Source organism: Hyaloscypha bicolor (assembly GCF_002865645.1).
Source record: "Hyaloscypha bicolor E unplaced genomic scaffold K444scaffold_60, whole genome shotgun sequence".
In the NCBI taxonomy this organism is placed as follows: domain Eukaryota; kingdom Fungi; phylum Ascomycota; class Leotiomycetes; order Helotiales; family Hyaloscyphaceae; genus Hyaloscypha; species Hyaloscypha bicolor.
The window spans coordinates 1,005,361-1,023,364 of record NW_020194562.1 but is presented as its reverse complement, the minus strand read 5'-3'; the positions used below and the strand labels follow the sequence as shown (position 1 = coordinate 1,023,364).

Sequence of the window (18,004 nt, the reverse complement as noted above, 5' to 3'; positions counted from 1 at the left end):
TTATAGTAAGTTTATAGAAAGAATTCGGTAGTAAAGATATCTAGATATCTGGTTTAGATACCAGATACTTAATAGGGTATTAAAATAAATATTTCGCCCTTAAATATTTCGTTTATAATAAGAAATTTAGGAAGTGAAATATTATAATTCCGGGAGAATCTAAAGCTCAAAAAACTTGATTTAATAGTAAAATCGAAATAGTAGTTAAAGAGCTTTAAAGACATATATAGGATATATATTTTAGAGAAAGAGTTCTATAGATACGGGTATTATATAAGTAGAAAAGATAGTTTCCAAAAAAGTAGTCTTAGGGCTAAAAGAAGTTAGTTTTAAAAAATAGTAGAAGTTAAATAGATAGATAATTAAATAGCTAACCGCTTATTAATTAGTAAGAGCTAGATATCTTTTTTATAGGCTACTAAATACTTTTATAAAGTTAATAAATAGTTCTTTCCTTTAATATAGAATAGACTAGATTTGTCTTAGGCTACTAAATGCTTTTAGGACTAATCTAAAATCTTCTCTAATCTATATATATAAATTAATTAGTATTAGTTTACTAGTAATATATAATACTATTATATAGGTATAGAAATACTAGTTATATTAGATTAGTAAAATTATTATTATTTAGAAGTAGGAATTATAGTATTATAATATTAATATATAATCCCTAAATCTACTAAGCCTAAAAGAGTCTAGTCTACTAGTCGAATTACTAATAGGATATAAGGTTATATAATTATATCTCGTATTTCATATCCTATTATTTATATTTCATTACTTATATCTTATTACTTATATCCCGTATTCTATATCCTGTAATTATATATATAACTCCTAAAGAAATAGCTATACTAATATTAATAAATCGGATTTTTAAGCTAGTTATAAGCTAGCTAGAATAAACTAATTATATTATATAGTTCTATAAAATATAATTATAATCTTAATAATAAGTTTAATTTAAAAATCTAAGCTTATTAAAAAACAAAAAATTATTTTATTTTATTAACTAAAATTTACTAAAATTATATTATTAATATTAGAAATAATAATAAATATAACTCTTTAGTTATATATATTTATAATTATTTATTTAACTCTATATATTATAGCTAGTATAAGTATATTATTTCTATATATTATATTTAGTTTTTTAAATATTTATAAATAAAGAAGATTATAAATAAATAAAAATTCTTTTAATTATAGAATATAGTATTTCTTTTTATATTAAATCTTTATTAAATAATACTACTTATAATTAAATAAAATATAGAAATAAATACTATTAATATAATTAGTATAGGAAAAAACTATTTAAGCTATTTAAGCTATTTAAAAGTAATTATATATAGGTTATATAAATCTAGTTAATTAATATTTATTTAATTAATATTTATTTAATTAATATTTATTTAATTAATATTTATTTAATTATTAATAGATAAATAATATTATATAAGCTTAGTAAGATATTATTTTAAAAGTACTTTTATTAAGTCTATTATATAATTTAAATATAATAGAAGTAGTTTAGGAAAAAAGTCTTTATTTAGTAATTAGAAAAGCCTAAGCTTTATTACTACTTAATTAGATAATATACTAGTACTAGTTCCGGGCTACTCTAGAGACTTACTATATTAGGCTAGCTTATAGCTTATATATATATTATTTAATTATTTTAGAATAATTTAGAATAGTTAAATAAAGTATTAAATAAAGAATAAGTAATAGGAAATATATTTAAATAGAATATAAATAGAGTTTATTACTTTATTCTTTTCCTATACTAAATATAATTAAAGTAATATATTACTATTCTTATAAAATTAGATTATAATTAAATAAGTATTAGAAATTCTAATTAAAATAATTTTTTAGTTTAGAAATAATCTTATATCTAATTTTATATAATATTTAAGTATTTTATAAATTAATATTCGATTATAAGCTAATATAATTTAAAATAGTTTTAGCTTATAAAGTGAAAATTATTTATATATAAGAAATTACTAATTTAAAAGCCCTTTTTATATATAAAGAAGTTTTTATTTAAAAAGAAAAATAAAACTTATATTTAAATTATATAACTTTTTTAAAAGTAATTATTAAAATAGAATTCTAAATATTCTTTTTGAATTTTATAAAAGAACTAATTTTAATATAACTTATAACTATATTCTTTCTTTTCTTAAACTTATTATTTTACTCGTAATATTAGTATTATAAAATTTATAATAATAATACTAGTTAATATATTAGTTTAAAAGTTATTTATATTAAGAAGTTTAATATATAATATTAAAAAGAGTTTTAATTTAGTATTTTCTAATTCTATATATTATTATAAACTTTTCTATTATTAAGGTTAAGAATACTTTATTAAATACTTTTTTATTAATATAAAATAATACTTCTCGAATTTAATTATTTAAGTTATTTAAATTTCTATTTTTTATAATTACTTTATTCTTATTACTTTATATTTAAAAAGATATACTAATTATATTATATATATTATTAAATAAGAAACTCAAATATTGAAATCTCACGTGCTTTTATATAATTAAGGCGAGTATTTAATTATAAGAATAGTACTTTTCTTTATTTATTTTTTTAAAATAATTAAGTTATAAGCCTAATAATATAAGTCTATATACTTAGGGTATTTAATTAATAAATAAAAATTTCAAATCTTTAAATCTTTAAAAATTAATTAATTAAATTATACTTTACTAACTTCGGTTCTCTAGTTCTAAATATAGAATTATAATTATTCTTTATTATCTTATAACTATTAAGTATTAAAAGAGAGTTTAGTTTTCTAAAGCCTATAAGCAAATTTTCGAGGCCTAGAAAATGCCTGAAAAATGCCCTAAATATATAAATCTATATTATTAGGCTCGTTAATATAAACCTTACTTTTTAAAATACTATAAACTATTCTTATTCTATATAATAATACATTAATAGCTTTTACTAATAATAGCTATTATAGTATTTTAAATACTATATTTTATAAGTAATAAATATTTCGAAATTATTATTCTATAATTATTTCTAAAGTCTATTTTAGCTTCTAATATTTTTATTTATATTTATTATTTTAATAAATCTACTTATAACTCAGAGATATAAATTCTAATTCTATTATAATAAAATTATAAATAGTTATTTAAAGTTTAAAACTATAATTTCTAAAATAGTATTACTAATTCTCTATTATAATAATAATTAAATATTATATTACTTTAGTTCAAAAATCCGAATTATTTCTCTATTATAATAATAGCTAATCTTAATTAATTATTTATATATTAATATAATAGTTTAGTTAAAAAAAATAACATAAAATTAGGTATTTTAGAAATCTATATTATAAAGTCTCTTATTTATAAATATTAAAGAAATGTTTTAAAATAATAAGACTCGGTTTACTAATTAATTATATTTATAATAGTTAGTATAAGAATAGAAATAGTTCTAAAAGAATTCTTGTTTTAAGAAAACTAAAATAGAAATTATATTTAAGTTAGAAAATAAAAATATATAATTTAAAAAGTATTTATCTAACTTTAAGAAAGCTAAATTAGCTCCTTAATAGTATTAAAAGAGCTTTTAAATATATATTCTGGCTTAGTTAGCTTTTACTTAAGCTATTTAGGCTATAATTAGACCGTATTTAGATAGGCTTACTCTTAGCTTAAATTAAAGTAATAGCTATTTATATCTAAATACTAATATAAAACTAGTAAAAAAAAAGTTTAGATCTAATTTATATAATAATAAGAACTAATTATAAGAATTGTATTATATCTAAAAGTAGCTAAGATTTAATATAAGAAGTTCTTTAAATATCCCTAAAATAGCCTTATATAAATAGTAATAGAATTAATAACTATATAAGAGCTATAATAGTATTAGCCCTTACCTGGTGGTGTAATGATACCCGGAGGCAGCGGTACCCGCGGCTCTCGCATATGGCTATCGGTATCCTCTCAATCCCGGCTATGAGCGATGAACCAGAGCGTGTATTCTCTGGAGCTCGCCGTATAATATCGTGGGAGAGGGGCCAGCTTAGTCCTGAGACGATCGAGATAATCGAGTGCTTAAAGCATTGGAAAAAGAGTGGGATCTTAGATAAATTTCTTGAGAGCGAGGACGAATGATAGATAGACTAGTCCCTTTTAGGAATAATCGATACTAGCGATACCTTATCGATACCTCAGGTATCGAAATCGACGCTGGATATGATGACTACCTCGAGACAATGGCCAGAAATCGGCGGAGATGACTTTCCAGCCGATGTTCGAACCAGCTTTCTAGGGCGTCGGCTCTGCACTCCACCTCTCACGTCCTGTGGCCGCGTTCTCTTCAAGGCACTGCTAGACCTCCCAACATGAGTTGCGACCCACGCTTCCGATCCAGTCTTTGAGCACTCCCTTTCTCCTTGTTTCCCAGCAGTCCTAGCAGCTGTTGGCACCCCATCTTGTATACCCATAACAACCTGTATGCCCTGAATGCTGTGGCCACCTGCTTTCTCGGAAAGAGCAGCCCTTTGCATACTGGGAGCATTGAGTTGTGCGTCGAGAGAGACTCGTCTCGCCGGACAGGAGCTGTGTTCGTACAATTTTGGGCTCGAACCTCTTCGAGGGGAGGTGGTTGAGTCGAAGCTGTGGAGGGAGGGAGACGCTGGCCGGCAATCATAGCCCGTCGTTTCGGGGTTTCGATTCCGTTGGGCTTTGACGGTAAACCTGCATTCGCTTCCTGGACGTTACGGATACCGTCTTCGTCGTCCATGATATCTGTCTCTCGATACCCAAGCCTTTTCGCCTTAGCAAGTAGCTTCACTAGTTCTCTTGCGCTAATTATTTGGAGTCACACCCCGACGACGAGATCAAGAAAACTGGTCGCTTGTAGACTCGAGTATCTCCCTGCCATAAGACTCGAGGATTATACGCACGAGAGGTGAGTCAGTCGTAGCCTTTCCGATCGAGGGAGAAACGTCTTTGAGAGTGACAGTGTCACTAGTCGTATTGGACGATGTTGAGCTCGAGTGGGAGACGATGGAACTCTGTGCGGATGACATTACGATACTCATTGGGGTGAAGTAGGGTTACTTGTGCGAAATTATCGTCCGCGGCGTAGAAGAGTACGGGAAATACAGATGCGAAGATGAGCGGAATGGCCATACTTACCTACTTTAAATTGTCACAAATGATACGCACATGGACTGTATTGCCTTGTGAATGATCGTTGTAGAGAGGTGACCCCAAGATAGCCATCTTAGTTCTATGTTAAGCGAGCTACCAGAGTCATTATATATGGAAAACACTCAACAATTAGATCATAAGTGATATTTTATTTTGAACATGTTCAAACCGACCAGCTCTCTTACTGCGATATATATAAGTGGCTTTGAGCTGGAATTAACTATCGTCAACTCAATCTCTATTTCATAATCACTTAATTTCCCAACGCAGCAAATAACGGAACCGGTTATTTTACCACAGTGCTAAGATAGCGCGTTGACCATATCCTCCAGCGGATCCAGCAGATTAGCAACGAAATCAGTCTCTTTCATCCCATCATTGCTGTCAAGCTTGAGACACCAGGAAACCAACTTGCAGTACCTTTCTCCCACAACCGGCTTCAGCTGCTCTGTAGCAATGTCAACAAGGTAACCGGCCCAGCTTTTGGGGTCTCCTTGGTCCAACCGCAGTGCCACAGACTCCAGGGGTTGCCACATTCCTATCTCGAGTAGAACAACGCCCAGGCTGTACACGTCAAACTCCTTGGCGTATTTCTTGCTGTCCTTTCCCAGCTGCCGTTTCGGGTGCTGATAGAGGTCAAATTCCCAGATGGACCGCTCGTCCCCGTCCCTCTTGATAGCACCTTCCTTCCTGGTCCGCGCCTCGATCGCGCGGATCAAGTCGTAGCCCATGAGGTAAGCGTCCTCGAGATCAGTGCTCGGCTCGTCCGGTTCCTCTTCCTCCCACTTGCGGAATGACACAACGCTCGACGGGGTGATGTTCTTGTGCACGTAGTCGGCAGCATGGAGGAAGAAGACGGCCTCGGCTAGCTTGTACGCAAGTTTGAGTCGCTGGTTCAGAGGTACTTGGACCTCGGGGAAGGGATCGGTCCTGATACGCTCCTTCAGCGTCGTGACAAGGTCGGTGCGGTACGGGGCATAATGGGCAAAGAGGAATTGGCGGCTCTCGGCGTGGTAGTGGTAGAATTCTACCTTGAGCAGCCGGATGTCGGCCGCAGGATCAAGGTAGTTGAGCGCTGCAGCGAGGATGCCAACATCCGTTTCGAGCTTGTTGAAAGCGGACGTCTCTGAGGCAACGTTCTCCGATACACTGCGGGCGGCGAAAATGAGCTGTCTGTCTTTGAAGCTCACAGGGAAACTGCGGAGGTCGGGTGAATCGGCGAGAAGTAGATCTAGCTGGCTGGCATCTTTCAGCCGCATTCCCAGGCCTAGTTTCTTTTTGTCATCTGGCTCGAGTTGGACAAAACGCCGGAGGCCCTCGTTGCTTCGGATGATAGCTGGGGCTGGTACTCGGCCCGGTCCTTCAGGTGGGATGTCGAGCCGAATGGCGGTGCGGACCTCGGGCGGGAGACGAATGACTTTCACGTCTAGCCTATCCAACATGTCACGAAGATCGTTATGTAGTTGTAAAAATTCGGACCGCCTGATAAACCAAGTCAAGGCGAGGGCGGCTCTGCTGACGCCTGTGCTTCGAAGTGCCTTGAGGCTCCGGGGCGCTTTGTCCATCAAGCCCTTGAGATGTCTTGATATCTCCTGAAGCAGCTGCTCGTCATCGTTGGACAGTATGTGGTTCTGTTGCTGCTGCCTCCGGTTGTCGAAGTATTCCTGGACGTTTTGGAGACCCCTCATGTCCATGGAGATGCCCATTGCGAGAGCGCCAGCCTTGGACGAAAACTCGGCGCAGGCGCTAATGAACTGGTAGACCAGAGTCCCTGTTGCGATGGCAGTTCCGATATCCATGGCGTAAAGACCTGAGCTCATGTGCCCTAGTCAATGTGTTGGGGTTTTGGGGTTGCTGGGTTCGATTTCGGCAGCCTGGCGACTCATGTGCTGCTAGTGTACCCAGTTGACGAGGAGGTAGCGGAGCGGAAGCTGCAATGTTGGAGATATAGATTCCTAACACACCTAGACATCAGGTTGGGCCGTGAGAGGGCTTTGGACATGAATGGGCTCGACTGCCCTACCCCGAGGAGCCGTTGTCCAGTCCGGACACCATCTTGTTTTCCCCACCACTCAGTAAGGCAGACACAACGCGCTTACCTGCAGGGACATGGATTTTGAAAGTTCTGGAATGTGATAGAAAGGTAAGGTCGGGGAGGCTGTCTATGATTGGATGGTGAGGATAGGTGCTTGTAGGCAGCCGTAACCAGCATAGTAAGGCCCCGAGGTCACGTCTCGTTCTTTATTAGGCCTCGGAAACGGCTTATATTGTGTTCGCACGATCCTTCTCCCAAAGCCGTCTTAGACTTCGTGGTAGCCACCGCTCTCATCCTCATAGCCCAAGTGGCTCTTGAACCGCCGACCTGCTCCACAGAAAACATCAGCCATACCGCATCACATATAATGGACGGCGTCCCGATCGAAGATTTTTTTGAGAACCCTCCTATTTATGGGCCTGACACTTCACCCTTCACCGTGGAATGGACGTCGCCACACGAGACTTTCGTTGATTTCCCCACAATCAAAAAAAGTCTACTCGAGGACCCGAAAGGATGGCTCGAGGCTGCGAGCAACCATCCTATTGCGCGGAAAGGCATCCGACTCGCGCCTTCTCACGACGATCCAAGAAGCTACGAGGAAAAAAAGAAAGGATTCTTGGCTGAGCTCCGAATTCTACGCCATGCGCAGCACCCCCACGTCATCAAGATACTGTATGCCTACATCTTTGACGGCCTCTCAGACCAAAAGTATGCAGCTATCGTCATGATGCGGGGCAAAACTTTCCCCGAAAGCTTCTCGACGTGGAAACCGGAGAAGATGTATCAGGCGATGGAATGTCTGGCGGGGGCCTTAGACTATCTCCATGCGATTGGAATCCGCCATCGAGACATCAAACCGCAAAACATCCTCTTCGACAACAAGAAGCCGTACTTTCCATACTTTGCCGACTTTGGAATATCAAGAATGGCCCTGATAAAGACACTCTCAACAACAAAACCCTTTGCTGAGAAGGGAAGGACTGCCCAGTTCTGCGCCCCGGAAGTAGAAGATGGAGGCTCTCGCGGTCGATCAGCAGATGTATTCTCCTTGGCGACAGTTTTTGTGGAGATGCTGGCCGCCTACTATTCTGGCGAGGCAAAGAACAAACTTCACCAGAAACTTAGGACCGGAGGGCAGGAAGCATCCTACGCCAAGAACTTAGATCAGGTACACGACCTGATTAGAGCGTGGCAAGATTCTCATGCAAAAAAGTGGTCGGTGATAGCCGCCATTCTCCCTGTCTTTCAGGACATGCTCGACGACGACCCAAATAAACGCCCCAATACAGCGAAATTGGTCAAAAGTCTCTCTGAAAAGCGGCCGAACTGGCCGGAATCGCCTTGCGATTGCAGAAAGTTTCCTGATACGCCAGAAGGGAAACTACTAGAGTACTGCAGAAAGGGTGACGTGAAAGCTCTTTCCGAAATTCGGCAGCTAAAGGAGATCAAAGGAGCAATTCACCTGGCCTCGACTCTCGGCCATGTGGATGTCGTGAAATATCTGTTGGAGCAAGGCTTCAATGTAAACCTCCAGGACTACAGCGGACAGACCTCACTCCACTGCGCAGCTGGGGACGGCCAGAAGGATGTTATCAGCTGTCTCCTGAATCACAGTCCCTCAGCGAATCCAGCAAACGCCAAGCTTGAAGACTCCGACCGTCTTTTGCCTCTACACTGTGCGGCAAGTCACGGGAATAAGATAATTATCAGTCAACTGGTCCAGAGATACAAGGAGGGTGTCAGGGCTCAAGACCATTCTGGCCGAACGCCTCTTCACTATGCGGCGTCGAGAGGGAACCTAGACGCAGTTAAAATGCTAGTGCTAGCCGATGAAAGTACCAGCAATAGCTCGACGAAAAAGAAGGAGAAGCTCGTGAACATGTGCGACAATACGGATCGTACGGCACTCCATCTCGCTGCTCAATTCGGATCGCTGGATGTGGTCGAGTATCTAGTGTGCAAGAAAGCTAGCGTTAAAAAGGTTGCAACATACGAAGGTAAAAAATGGGCCGCTCTCCACTTTGCGGTTTATGGGATTAGAAAGGGTGGACAGTACGACCAAGTGGCAAGCTTCCTGTGGGAAAAGACGAAGGACTCCCCGCGCATCTGGATGGATATTAATTGCAAAGCAACTCCGTGTTGTTGTACTTCTGAGAGGGCGAGAAAGATATGCAAAGAGGGGGGCGATAGCGGTACAGATTCCGAATCTTAAAGGCGTTGTGTACTTTATATTGATGTCTATGAAATGCAGAATCTGAACATTCCCCTAGCCAGCCTAGCCATAGCCGCACTGATGCAGCCGCTCCTCCGTCCGAGAGCCTTGATCTTGCCGGATTCCTCGCGGTCGTGCAGTCGTGCAACGTGGACCTTCTGCCCATCACCTGGCAGCCGCAGCTGGGCCAGCTCGGTGCTGGAGCATCCGGGGTCGTTCACCAGGCCCTCGTGAATGTCCAGACTAGCTTTGCGTTCAAGCTGTACGCCGATTCGGGACCACTACCACCAGAGGCCCGCCCCACAGCCCTGAGAGGGGCCCTCCACGAATTCGCAAACGAGATCCGCGTCCTGACCAAGCCGTGGGTGCGCCGGGAAAAGTGCGTGGCGAATTTGCTAGGGGTTGGCTGGGAAGCAAAATACGACGACGGCGTCTTGTGGCCAGTCTTGGTGTTTGAAAAAGCGCACTGGGGGAACTTGCGGCAGTTCATCGAGTCGGAGGAGGGCAAAAAGTTGTCGTTTGACGACAAACTTAACATCTGCAGGGATTGCGTCTCTGCTACTTTGAAGATACATGAACACGGTGCAGAATCTCCCCCTCTTCTTTCTCATCTCATTTCTACTTACTTCTCCTTCTTTTCTTTCCAATAAACTCTTACGCCTTAGCGGAATGAACCTAACGACTATACAGACATCATTCATGGCGATATCAAACCGGACAACATTCTCATATTCAACCAGGGCTCAGATAAAGGCCCAGATGAACGCTTCACGGCCAAGATAATTGACTTTTGTTTTTCTCACATTGGGGACAGCGATACGGAGGAGGTATCGTTGCCTAGGAGTCCACCGTGGGAAGCTCCGGAGTATAGCAAGAAGCGGATCCCAATAGGCGATGCGAAAAAAGCAGACATTTACTCGCTCGGTCTCGTCTGCTTTTGGTTGGTATTCCGGGACAACCTCCTCTCGTACTGGGCACATCATTCGTCGGACCATGGCAATGCCGCTTACCCTGACCTTAGGCGGCCTGACGAAAAGAGCATATACAAGCTGAAAGTCGAGAACGGGCTGCATGACTTTGTTGAACAATACCTGGCCCATTACCGCAACACAGCTCCAGAAAGCCAGCTAGTTCGGCTAGAAAAGTTTTGGTCGCTTTCCTTGAATAGGAACCAGACAGAAAGAACATCGAACTTGCTGGTCTTGCTCGGGCTTATCTCCAACATTGAACCTTCTGAAAAGCACCCCGTCTTCAGTGACTTTGACTTAAAAAGGATTTTTAGCTCCACGCCCTACGGAGACGAGCCCGTTCGCGCCTATAAACAATTCCAGCTAACTACGAAAGAGAATAGCGCTGGCCTACGCCCTAGTTCGCCATTCGACAGTTGGATCTCAAAGTCTCTCTACCAGCTCACTCAAGTCGACTACCGGCTGCGGCGCCAATTGGTGACGAGCTGGGAGACGAGGCTAGCGACGGGTCAACGAGACGATACGTATCAGCTCGCCTTATGCAAGGCCATCGGATTCGGCACTGGAAAGGACCCGCGGAAATCGGACGAATTAGTCTTTGGGAGCTCAAGGCCTATCATTGACCTAGAGCAGGACATCAAGAAGATTCGTTACGGAAGGATAGAGCCCGAGTTCCAAGAAGCATTCATGAGATTTTTCGACAGCGGCAATGTGGCGTGGTCAAATGTAGGCGAGGCTCACGTTCGAGATGAGGCAAACAACGTCAAGGTCGCCTACGAGATGGAGATCGAAGACCTGGAAAACACCCTTGGAAGCAGTTGCGAGCTTGTCATGCTTCTAAAGCAGCGTCTGGCAGGGATTATTACTCAGCTCGGAGAACTGGACCAGGCAGGACGACTCTATTTGGAAATCGAAAAAGGAATAGCGGAAAGAAAAGACACAAGTCCAGACATGCCTCAGGCTTATTTCGCGAATAAATTCATGGAGGAGAACTCTAGGCAATACGAGCTAGATAAGGCAAAGAAAGAGAACAACAGACGGCTTCTGAATAGCCGCGGCGAACTGGCCGCGTCCTATCGAAGTCGCGGTTATTGGATAAAAGCTAATTGGTTGGAGCGGGACATCTTGGATAAGAAGAAGGATCTGCTAGGAAACAAGCACCTGGAAACGATCGAGACCATGGAAAGCTTGGCCATGACCCTTGTGAAGCAGAAGCGCTGGCGCGAGGCCGAGAGCCTCGAGTTGGTTGTCTTAGAGACTAGGAGGAGCCAGCAGGGACCGGACCACCCCCGAACTCTGCGGAGTGAGAAAAACCTCGCAGCCATCTATGGTTGCGTGCAGACATGCCGAGAGGTGGAAAGGGAGGTCGTGATACCGGCAGGGGCAAGAACAGCAGCTATCCCATCAAAGAAGAAGGTGACGGCCGCGGAAAGAGGACAAAGGCGCTGGAAGATGGCCGAGGAGCTCCTGGGCTGCGTGCTCAAACGCGGCAGCCGGGTGCTGCAGCGTAACGACCCTGACATGGCCGATGCCAGAGCCGTGCTGGCTGCAGTGTACCACCGGCAGCGCAGGTGGGACGAGGCGGCGCAGCTGGAGAACGAAGTGCTGGAGCTGCGAACGAGCCAGCTGGACGGCGACCACCCCGACATATTGGCTAGCCTGGGCAACTTGGCCCTGCTACTCAAGATGCAAGGCCCCGATTGTGCGAAGCTCGCCGAAGCCGAAGCCAAAGAGCGCCATGTCCTGGAAGCCCGGCGGCGCGTCCTGGGCCCGCTCCACCGGGACACGCTGATGGCGCTGGCAAACTTGGCCGCTACTTGTAATATGAGATGCGGAGAGGAAGAGGAAGACCGCGCCGCCGAGGTGAGCAAGTTGCGTGCAGAGCTCCAGAAGCTGACAAGGGAAGCACGGCGAGCGAGGAAAGATGAGTGGAAGCAAAGGCGAAAGAACGAGCGGAGGCAAGAGCGGAGGCAAAAGCTCAAGCAGAACCTGGAACGAATATGGCCTGGAACGGTGGTCTCGGCCGCCGAGTCTCAGGCCAAGGCTGAAGTAGACGCGTGGTATAAGACGACGTTTGGGGCGTAGTTCACTAGGTGGCGGCATATAAATACTGTATGTAGTAGCTTCTAAAATAAGATTCAGTATACTAAGATACTTTAAACTTAAGAGAAGTTGATATTTAAAGAGCAATTAAAATGTTCGATTATGACCCTTCTCTCCCACTAGCTACTTCGTATGCTAACTTGCGGGAATACGAAGGATGGCGCCGTGGCAGTGCGCGTCAGACGATGCGTGGAACAGATACCAAGATGCGGTGCAAGCGAACTGCATATGCGGTACGGTGCAGAGAACGATTTGACTGCGCTTTGTCGTGCAATCGGTGTCGAGCCGCTTCCGGAAACGTGTGAGCAACGCGAGGAGGTAGGAGACCGTGCAACGAAAGTTGGTAGATTTATACTGACGCGGATCATAGGCTGTACGAAGGACATACGTCAATATCGTTGATTTGATTGAATGGGGACGAAGTGGTAGTGAGGAAAAAGTTCAGACCTTCTACGACGTGGCAGAGCTGCGAGCCTATACCAAGGAGACGGGCAAGATATTTCGCAACACGTTCAACCAAGAAGGCGGCAATGTTGTCTTGAGACACCTGCTTCGAAAGATCTTTCGAGGGAGCTTATAAAAAGCTCGAGTCGGGATACTGGGGATGTGGAAAGCGGTTTTGATGATGCGGGTTCGCGGAGATCAGGGGAGGTCGCAATGCGGCGAGTAGGACGAAGTTGTTTACGCTGGCGATTGTCCGGCGATAAGTGATAACAGAATACAATTACTCAGAACGCAGCACAGTTGGCTGACATGTCTTCGGTAGTGTTGAGGCTGCTGATGCTTCGTGAATTGTAAGATTCAGGGCCACCAGGAAGGGATTGTACTAAGGCCCAGCTTACCCCTCACTTAATACGAAGAGAGGGAGAAGCTGATCGTAGGCAGAGCCCCGCCCTCTGGGATATCCTAAACCTTTGCATGAATGAGATCGGTCACAGAAATCATACCAGCAACCTCGTACCCCCTTTGTCAGTGAACTGTGCCGCTGATGTGATTCTGCCTTGCTCTCCCGTGCCACTAGCCTTGGTGTGACCCCTTCTGGACGCGGCATTACCATTGCATGAATCTCCACCTCTGTTTGACCCCAACCCAGCTAATCCTGCACTCTTGCCAGTGAACTGTGCCGCTGATGTGGTTCTGCATTATCAGGATTTACATGAATCTCCCAGTGCCATTAGCCCTTGGTATGACTCCTTCGCGGCATTGGCGTTACATGAATCTCCACCTCTGTTTGACCTATACCCAGCTGATCCTGCACCCCTTTGTCACTAAACTGTGCCGCTAGTGTGATTCTCCCTTGCCAGGATTGGATCTCCCAGTACTACTAGCCCTTGGTATAACTCCTTGGATACGGCATCGATACTGCATGAATCTCCACCTCTGTCTGGCGTCTGCCAGCTGACCCTCCCCTTCCCCCTCCTCCCTTTGTTAGTAAAGCTCCGGTGCCAATACAATCCTGGACTGCTAGGATTTACATGAATCTCCCAGCGCCACTGGACACTAGTGCGACTTGATACGGCATCACTGCTACGTAATGTCACCATTAGCAGGCTTGCCACCGGCGATCTCCCCTCTCTCGGTCCCACTGATACGATTATCCCTTACATAGCATATATAATCCCTCTCCTAAGCCTTAGTATAACCCTTTAGTAGGGCAATCTCGCAGCTGCATGAATCTCATAACGATCAACCGGCGAACTAGTCATCCCAATCATCCGTCGAGATAGAACTGGTATAAGGCCCTTCCCGAAGTAATATCACATGTACATAAATAGCACAGGAATCAAACTCGCTGTCGGAGCACCTTGGCCCTTTACCCTCTTATAAGCAGAACAAAAACTAGGAGAAAAAGAAAGAGAAAAGAGACACGCGAGGAAAGTATAGTATTAAAATATCCAAAAGTAAAGAGGAGTAAATTAAATACCACTGAAATTCGTATTATATAAAATCGCTCCTATGGACAATAATAAGACGTTATGGAATAATGAGGCTGACCTACTTATCACGTGTATATAAGCGAATATACATCTAAAAATGGCTCTGGGGGAATCTTGGTCGCAAGGGAGCTAAAATGGGATCTGTACTTGAAGATAAGATAAGGAAAGTATAACCGAGCATCAAGGGAGCCAGAACGAGCCCCTTTGGAAGCTAAAATGGCCTCTCAGCGCATGCTCAGGCTGACTCTGCCGTGTGCTCAGGTTGCTCAGGTTGCTCAGGCCGAGCTCAGGCCGTGCTCAGGAATGCTCACCCTCGGCTCAGGTTAAGGCGGCAGCTGCTCACGTCCAAAGACTAAAACAGAACCAGCGAAAAAAAAAGTTGAGTCTGACTTATGTGGAAGTCACCGCCCCTGTGAAAGTCTTCCTGGCTAGTTTTACAAAACCCCTTTCTCCAAGAAAGCTACCGGAACATCCACTTTCTTCAGTCTGAGGAACTCAGCAATGAACTTTCCCAGAATATCATATCCAGCATTTGCTGTCACGCCACGATCCAAGTGGTCGTGGAGTAAAAAGTGCACAGCCCAAAGATTTGGGAACTCCATGCGATCAATTTCCTGGCCCTTGTATTCTTCGTCCATCAGATCTATCAACTTCTCTGTGCTCAGTAAGCTGCGGAGCCACGGCCATTCTTGTGCATTACGTGCGAATAATCCGACGTTACAATTTGACCCCTTGTCTCCAGCTCGTCCGTACACGACACGTCCTAGTGGAACTTGTTTTGTGGGGCCAAAAGAGCTCAAATCAACAGGGTTTGTTGGCGGGTATGACGGCTGAGATGCTGGGTGTATAGTAGTCTCTGTTGGTGGCACAAACGTCATCGGCGATGCACCAGTTGAGAAGTGGATTGTTTGTGTTGGTTGTGGAATGAGTGTCGGAAAGTATTCGGTAAACTATCAACAAGTCAGCTTGGACCCGATATCAAAGTGCAGATGCCAATTCTTACGACTTTGGGTACGGCAGTCCGTAGGTCGGCATGGAAAGTGGCTGCCGGATAAGTGTCTTCAGCTCCAAGTCAGCATCTGACCTGTTTAAGAGCCAGTGTATCAAAAAAGTATTCAAGGTATTCAAGGTATTCAAGGTATTCAAGGTATTCATGAATATTCATGAATATCTTGAATAGAATATGAGTAGCGTAATTCTCAAAAATTTAGAGTAGAGTAGAATATATATTCATGAATATTCATGAATACTTGTAATTACTGGTCGCGTGACTTCACGTGACCATGGAAAATCAAGGTTTACTTAATAATTATTAAATAACTAAGGCGCCTATTAATAGCTCTAGTTAAACTAAGCTAAGACTTATATAATACTAGCTATATACTAATTTTCTACAATAATAAACTAATTATCCTCCTCGGAATCTTGTACTTTGGTTCGCTTACCAAGCCTCGCCGTTGCCTAATTGGATAGCGAGGTGGCGCTAGAGCGGGAGCAAGCGGAAGCTTTACCTAATATAGCTAGCTCCTCACGTGCAGAATCACATGCATACCACTCAAAGTATTCATGAATATTCATGAATATTCATGAATACCATGATTAGAATATGAATAGAATATGAGTAGCGGGTAAATTTTGATGAATAGAATAGAGTAGTGGTCACTACTCTATTCTATTCTATTCATTTGACACACTGTTAAGAGCAAGGTTCACTTACGCATGTTTATGTCAAGTGCCGGTCTGATGAAATTGGTTTCGGAGAGATCTTCGGCATGCCTGGCCTGTGCAAACAAGCGCACATCCACGATACAAGAGTTCTGATTCCGTGGATTTTCAGGAGTCGAACCGTACACAGAGATATCCCAGAGACTAAATTTCGCCATCCTTGATTTTCCGAAACTATCTCTCAGCTGGTCGTCAAGTAGTTTCACTCGCTCATCAATATCCAACCCAATCATAGCCCAATGGAGCTCTGCTTGATATCCACCGAAAGCCGTGAGGCCCATCTTCGTCGCAGCTGGAGGTGGCTTTCCAGTGATGCCAGAGAGCATGACCCGATTTGGTGCGAGTTCAGTGAAGCAAGCCTGATTGATCACCGCCGTGACGTCGCAGTTGAGATAGTACATCCCTTGAATCTCGTACAAAAGCTGCTCTTTGCATGTCTCGATGGATACAAGGCCCCCAGTGTTCTTCGCCTTGGTGATGATTACGTCTCCATCATGTGCAATCTCTGCAATTGGATATCCTAAATCGTTGATGCCAGCCCAGTCCAAACTCTTGAAGCCGCAGAAGTTTCCGCCAGTAACATACACGGAGCATTCAATAAGATGCCCAGCTATCAGAGATTGTGCAAGTTGGTCGTAGTCGGTACGAGACCAGTTATGCCACCAAGCTGCCGCTCCAACAATAGGAGAAGCATCTGCCACCCGGCCACAAATGACAATGTCTGCGCCAGCTTTGAACGCCATTGCAATTCCCAGGCCGCCCAGGTAGCATTGGGCAAATAGAGGATCGAACCCCCACTCCTCAAGTGATTCCCCCGTGCTAATGTGCACAAACTTCCTCGGGGCTTTCTTCAAATCATCCTTCACAAGATCCGAAACGACATCACCCTCAATCCACGCAACCGCTAAATCCAGCCCTTTCTCCTTCACCATCTTAACCACAATATCATACAACTCCTTCGTTGCAACAGTCCCGGCATTCGCGGCAAGCTTGATACCTTTCTTGGCGATATTCTCCAAGGCAGGTTCGAGGGCTTCAAGGAAAGTCTCCTCGTAACCGATCCCTAGACCGTTTGCAACGTTGTAAGCTCGTGTTGGAATGTTCAACTCGCTCATCCAGTCGCCGACTAGGACGTCGATGTGCTCGTCCATTGCTGCGGCCTTGGCAATCTTGACGGAAGTGAGGAGTTTGAAATTGAGAAGTGTTGCGAATAAGTGTCCGACCTTGGTGGTCTGGAGGAATGAAGACTTAGCGTTCCAGGTTGATTGCAAGCCGAGATAGAAGCCGCTAGGCTCCTCCGTCCAGCGGCGATTATCGGGGCTCTTGTGTACTTGCGGTCACTGTCCTTGCTTCCGATACAGATGCTGAGAGTGGGGTTGCTGTCGATACTCGAGGAGGCGCTTATTAGTCACTTGTCGGAATAGCTTCCGGAGTACCACAAAACCAATTATCAAATATTTGTGACCCCTATTTGGAGTTCAGAATATCAACAACTCGAATGTAACAAACCGGACATGAGGCTATTTGAATCAAACACCCCTCTTATTCTCATTGACGGCTTGTCACGTGACTTGGAATAGTCCCCAAGCTTGTTGAACTAGCTAAGTAAAGAAGCGAGGGTCACGTGCTTGCAATGTAAACCAAGTAAAACGTACTGAATTGACTGCTGTTCTACAGTGGTAAGTAGCCCGTATATATAGCCCTGAACCCCCCTAAGGACTTATATTCCGAGGCATTATCGCAGCGTACAGCCTTAATTTTATGCCCTGATTCCAGCTCCACTAGGGCCTTAAACTGCAAAA

General features: G+C 42.9%; 8 protein-coding genes across 8 annotated transcripts; 5 read left to right on the top strand and 3 right to left on the bottom strand.

The window, feature by feature from the left end:
- Positions 1-3,968: 3,968 nt before the first annotated feature.
- Positions 3,969-4,127, top strand: K444DRAFT_513638 (uncharacterized protein; the record flags this gene model as incomplete). The annotated part of the gene is made up of 1 exon (XM_024873520.1): positions 3,969-4,127. A coding segment is annotated over one exon (159 nt), but the record flags the coding sequence as incomplete, so codon positions are not given.
- Positions 4,128-4,250: 123 nt separating this feature from the next.
- K444DRAFT_663288 (uncharacterized protein) lies at positions 4,251-5,190 on the bottom strand. Its single transcript, XM_024886814.1, has one exon. It carries the CDS (start codon positions 4,804-4,806, stop codon positions 4,381-4,383), a length of 426 nt encoding a protein of 141 aa, XP_024737432.1. The 5' UTR covers positions 4,807-5,190; the 3' UTR covers positions 4,251-4,380.
- Positions 5,191-5,260: 70 nt separating this feature from the next.
- Positions 5,261-7,285, bottom strand: K444DRAFT_612665 (uncharacterized protein). Its single transcript, XM_024880182.1, has one exon. It carries the CDS (start codon positions 7,037-7,039, stop codon positions 5,522-5,524), a length of 1,518 nt encoding a protein of 505 aa, XP_024737431.1. The 5' UTR covers positions 7,040-7,285; the 3' UTR covers positions 5,261-5,521.
- A 570-nt stretch (positions 7,286-7,855) lies between these two features.
- On the top strand, positions 7,856-8,332 carry K444DRAFT_511844 (kinase-like protein; the record flags this gene model as incomplete). The annotated part of the gene is made up of 1 exon (XM_024873478.1): positions 7,856-8,332. A coding segment is annotated over one exon (477 nt), but the record flags the coding sequence as incomplete, so codon positions are not given.
- A 390-nt stretch (positions 8,333-8,722) lies between these two features.
- K444DRAFT_511261 (ankyrin) lies at positions 8,723-9,103 on the top strand (the record flags this gene model as incomplete). Its single annotated transcript, XM_024873459.1, has 2 exons — positions 8,723-8,845; positions 8,957-9,103. Coding segments are annotated over 2 exons (270 nt in total), but the record flags the coding sequence as incomplete, so codon positions are not given.
- Positions 9,104-10,847: 1,744 nt separating this feature from the next.
- K444DRAFT_394649 (uncharacterized protein) lies at positions 10,848-12,617 on the top strand. The gene is made up of 2 exons (XM_024872476.1): positions 10,848-12,549; positions 12,605-12,617. Exon 1 carries the CDS (start codon positions 11,125-11,127, stop codon positions 12,520-12,522), a length of 1,398 nt encoding a protein of 465 aa, XP_024737428.1. The 5' UTR covers positions 10,848-11,124; the 3' UTR covers positions 12,523-12,549; positions 12,605-12,617.
- K444DRAFT_394650 (uncharacterized protein) lies at positions 12,618-13,298 on the top strand. The gene is made up of 3 exons (XM_024872477.1): positions 12,618-12,634; positions 12,697-12,858; positions 12,911-13,298. The coding sequence occupies exons 2-3, from the start codon at positions 12,769-12,771 to the stop codon at positions 13,118-13,120; spliced, it is 300 nt and encodes a 99-aa protein (XP_024737427.1). The 5' UTR covers positions 12,618-12,634; positions 12,697-12,768; the 3' UTR covers positions 13,121-13,298.
- A 1,613-nt stretch (positions 13,299-14,911) lies between these two features.
- Positions 14,912-17,353, bottom strand: K444DRAFT_663285 (DUF1446-domain-containing protein; the record flags this gene model as incomplete). The annotated part of the gene is made up of 3 exons (XM_024886813.1): positions 14,912-15,427; positions 15,481-15,536; positions 16,195-17,353. 3 exons carry the CDS (start codon positions 17,351-17,353, stop codon positions 14,912-14,914), a joined length of 1,731 nt encoding a protein of 576 aa, XP_024737426.1.
- Positions 17,354-18,004: the final 651 nt, after the last annotated feature.

Bases quoted from the DNA above. Each gene is read 5' to 3' on its own strand.
- K444DRAFT_663288 (XM_024886814.1), bottom strand. From the start codon at position 4,806: ATGGACGACGAAGACGGTATCCGTAACGTCCAGGAAGCGAATGCAGGT.
- K444DRAFT_612665 (XM_024880182.1), bottom strand. From the start codon at position 7,039: ATGAGCTCAGGTCTTTACGCCATGGATATCGGAACTGCCATCGCAACA.
- K444DRAFT_394649 (XM_024872476.1), top strand. From the start codon at position 11,125: ATGAGATTTTTCGACAGCGGCAATGTGGCGTGGTCAAATGTAGGCGAG.
- K444DRAFT_394650 (XM_024872477.1), top strand. From the start codon at position 12,769: ATGCGGTACGGTGCAGAGAACGATTTGACTGCGCTTTGTCGTGCAATC. The intron at 12,859-12,910 runs GTAGGAGACCGT...CGCGGATCATAG, and splicing joins CGTGTGAGCAACGCGAGGAG to GCTGTACGAAGGACATACGT.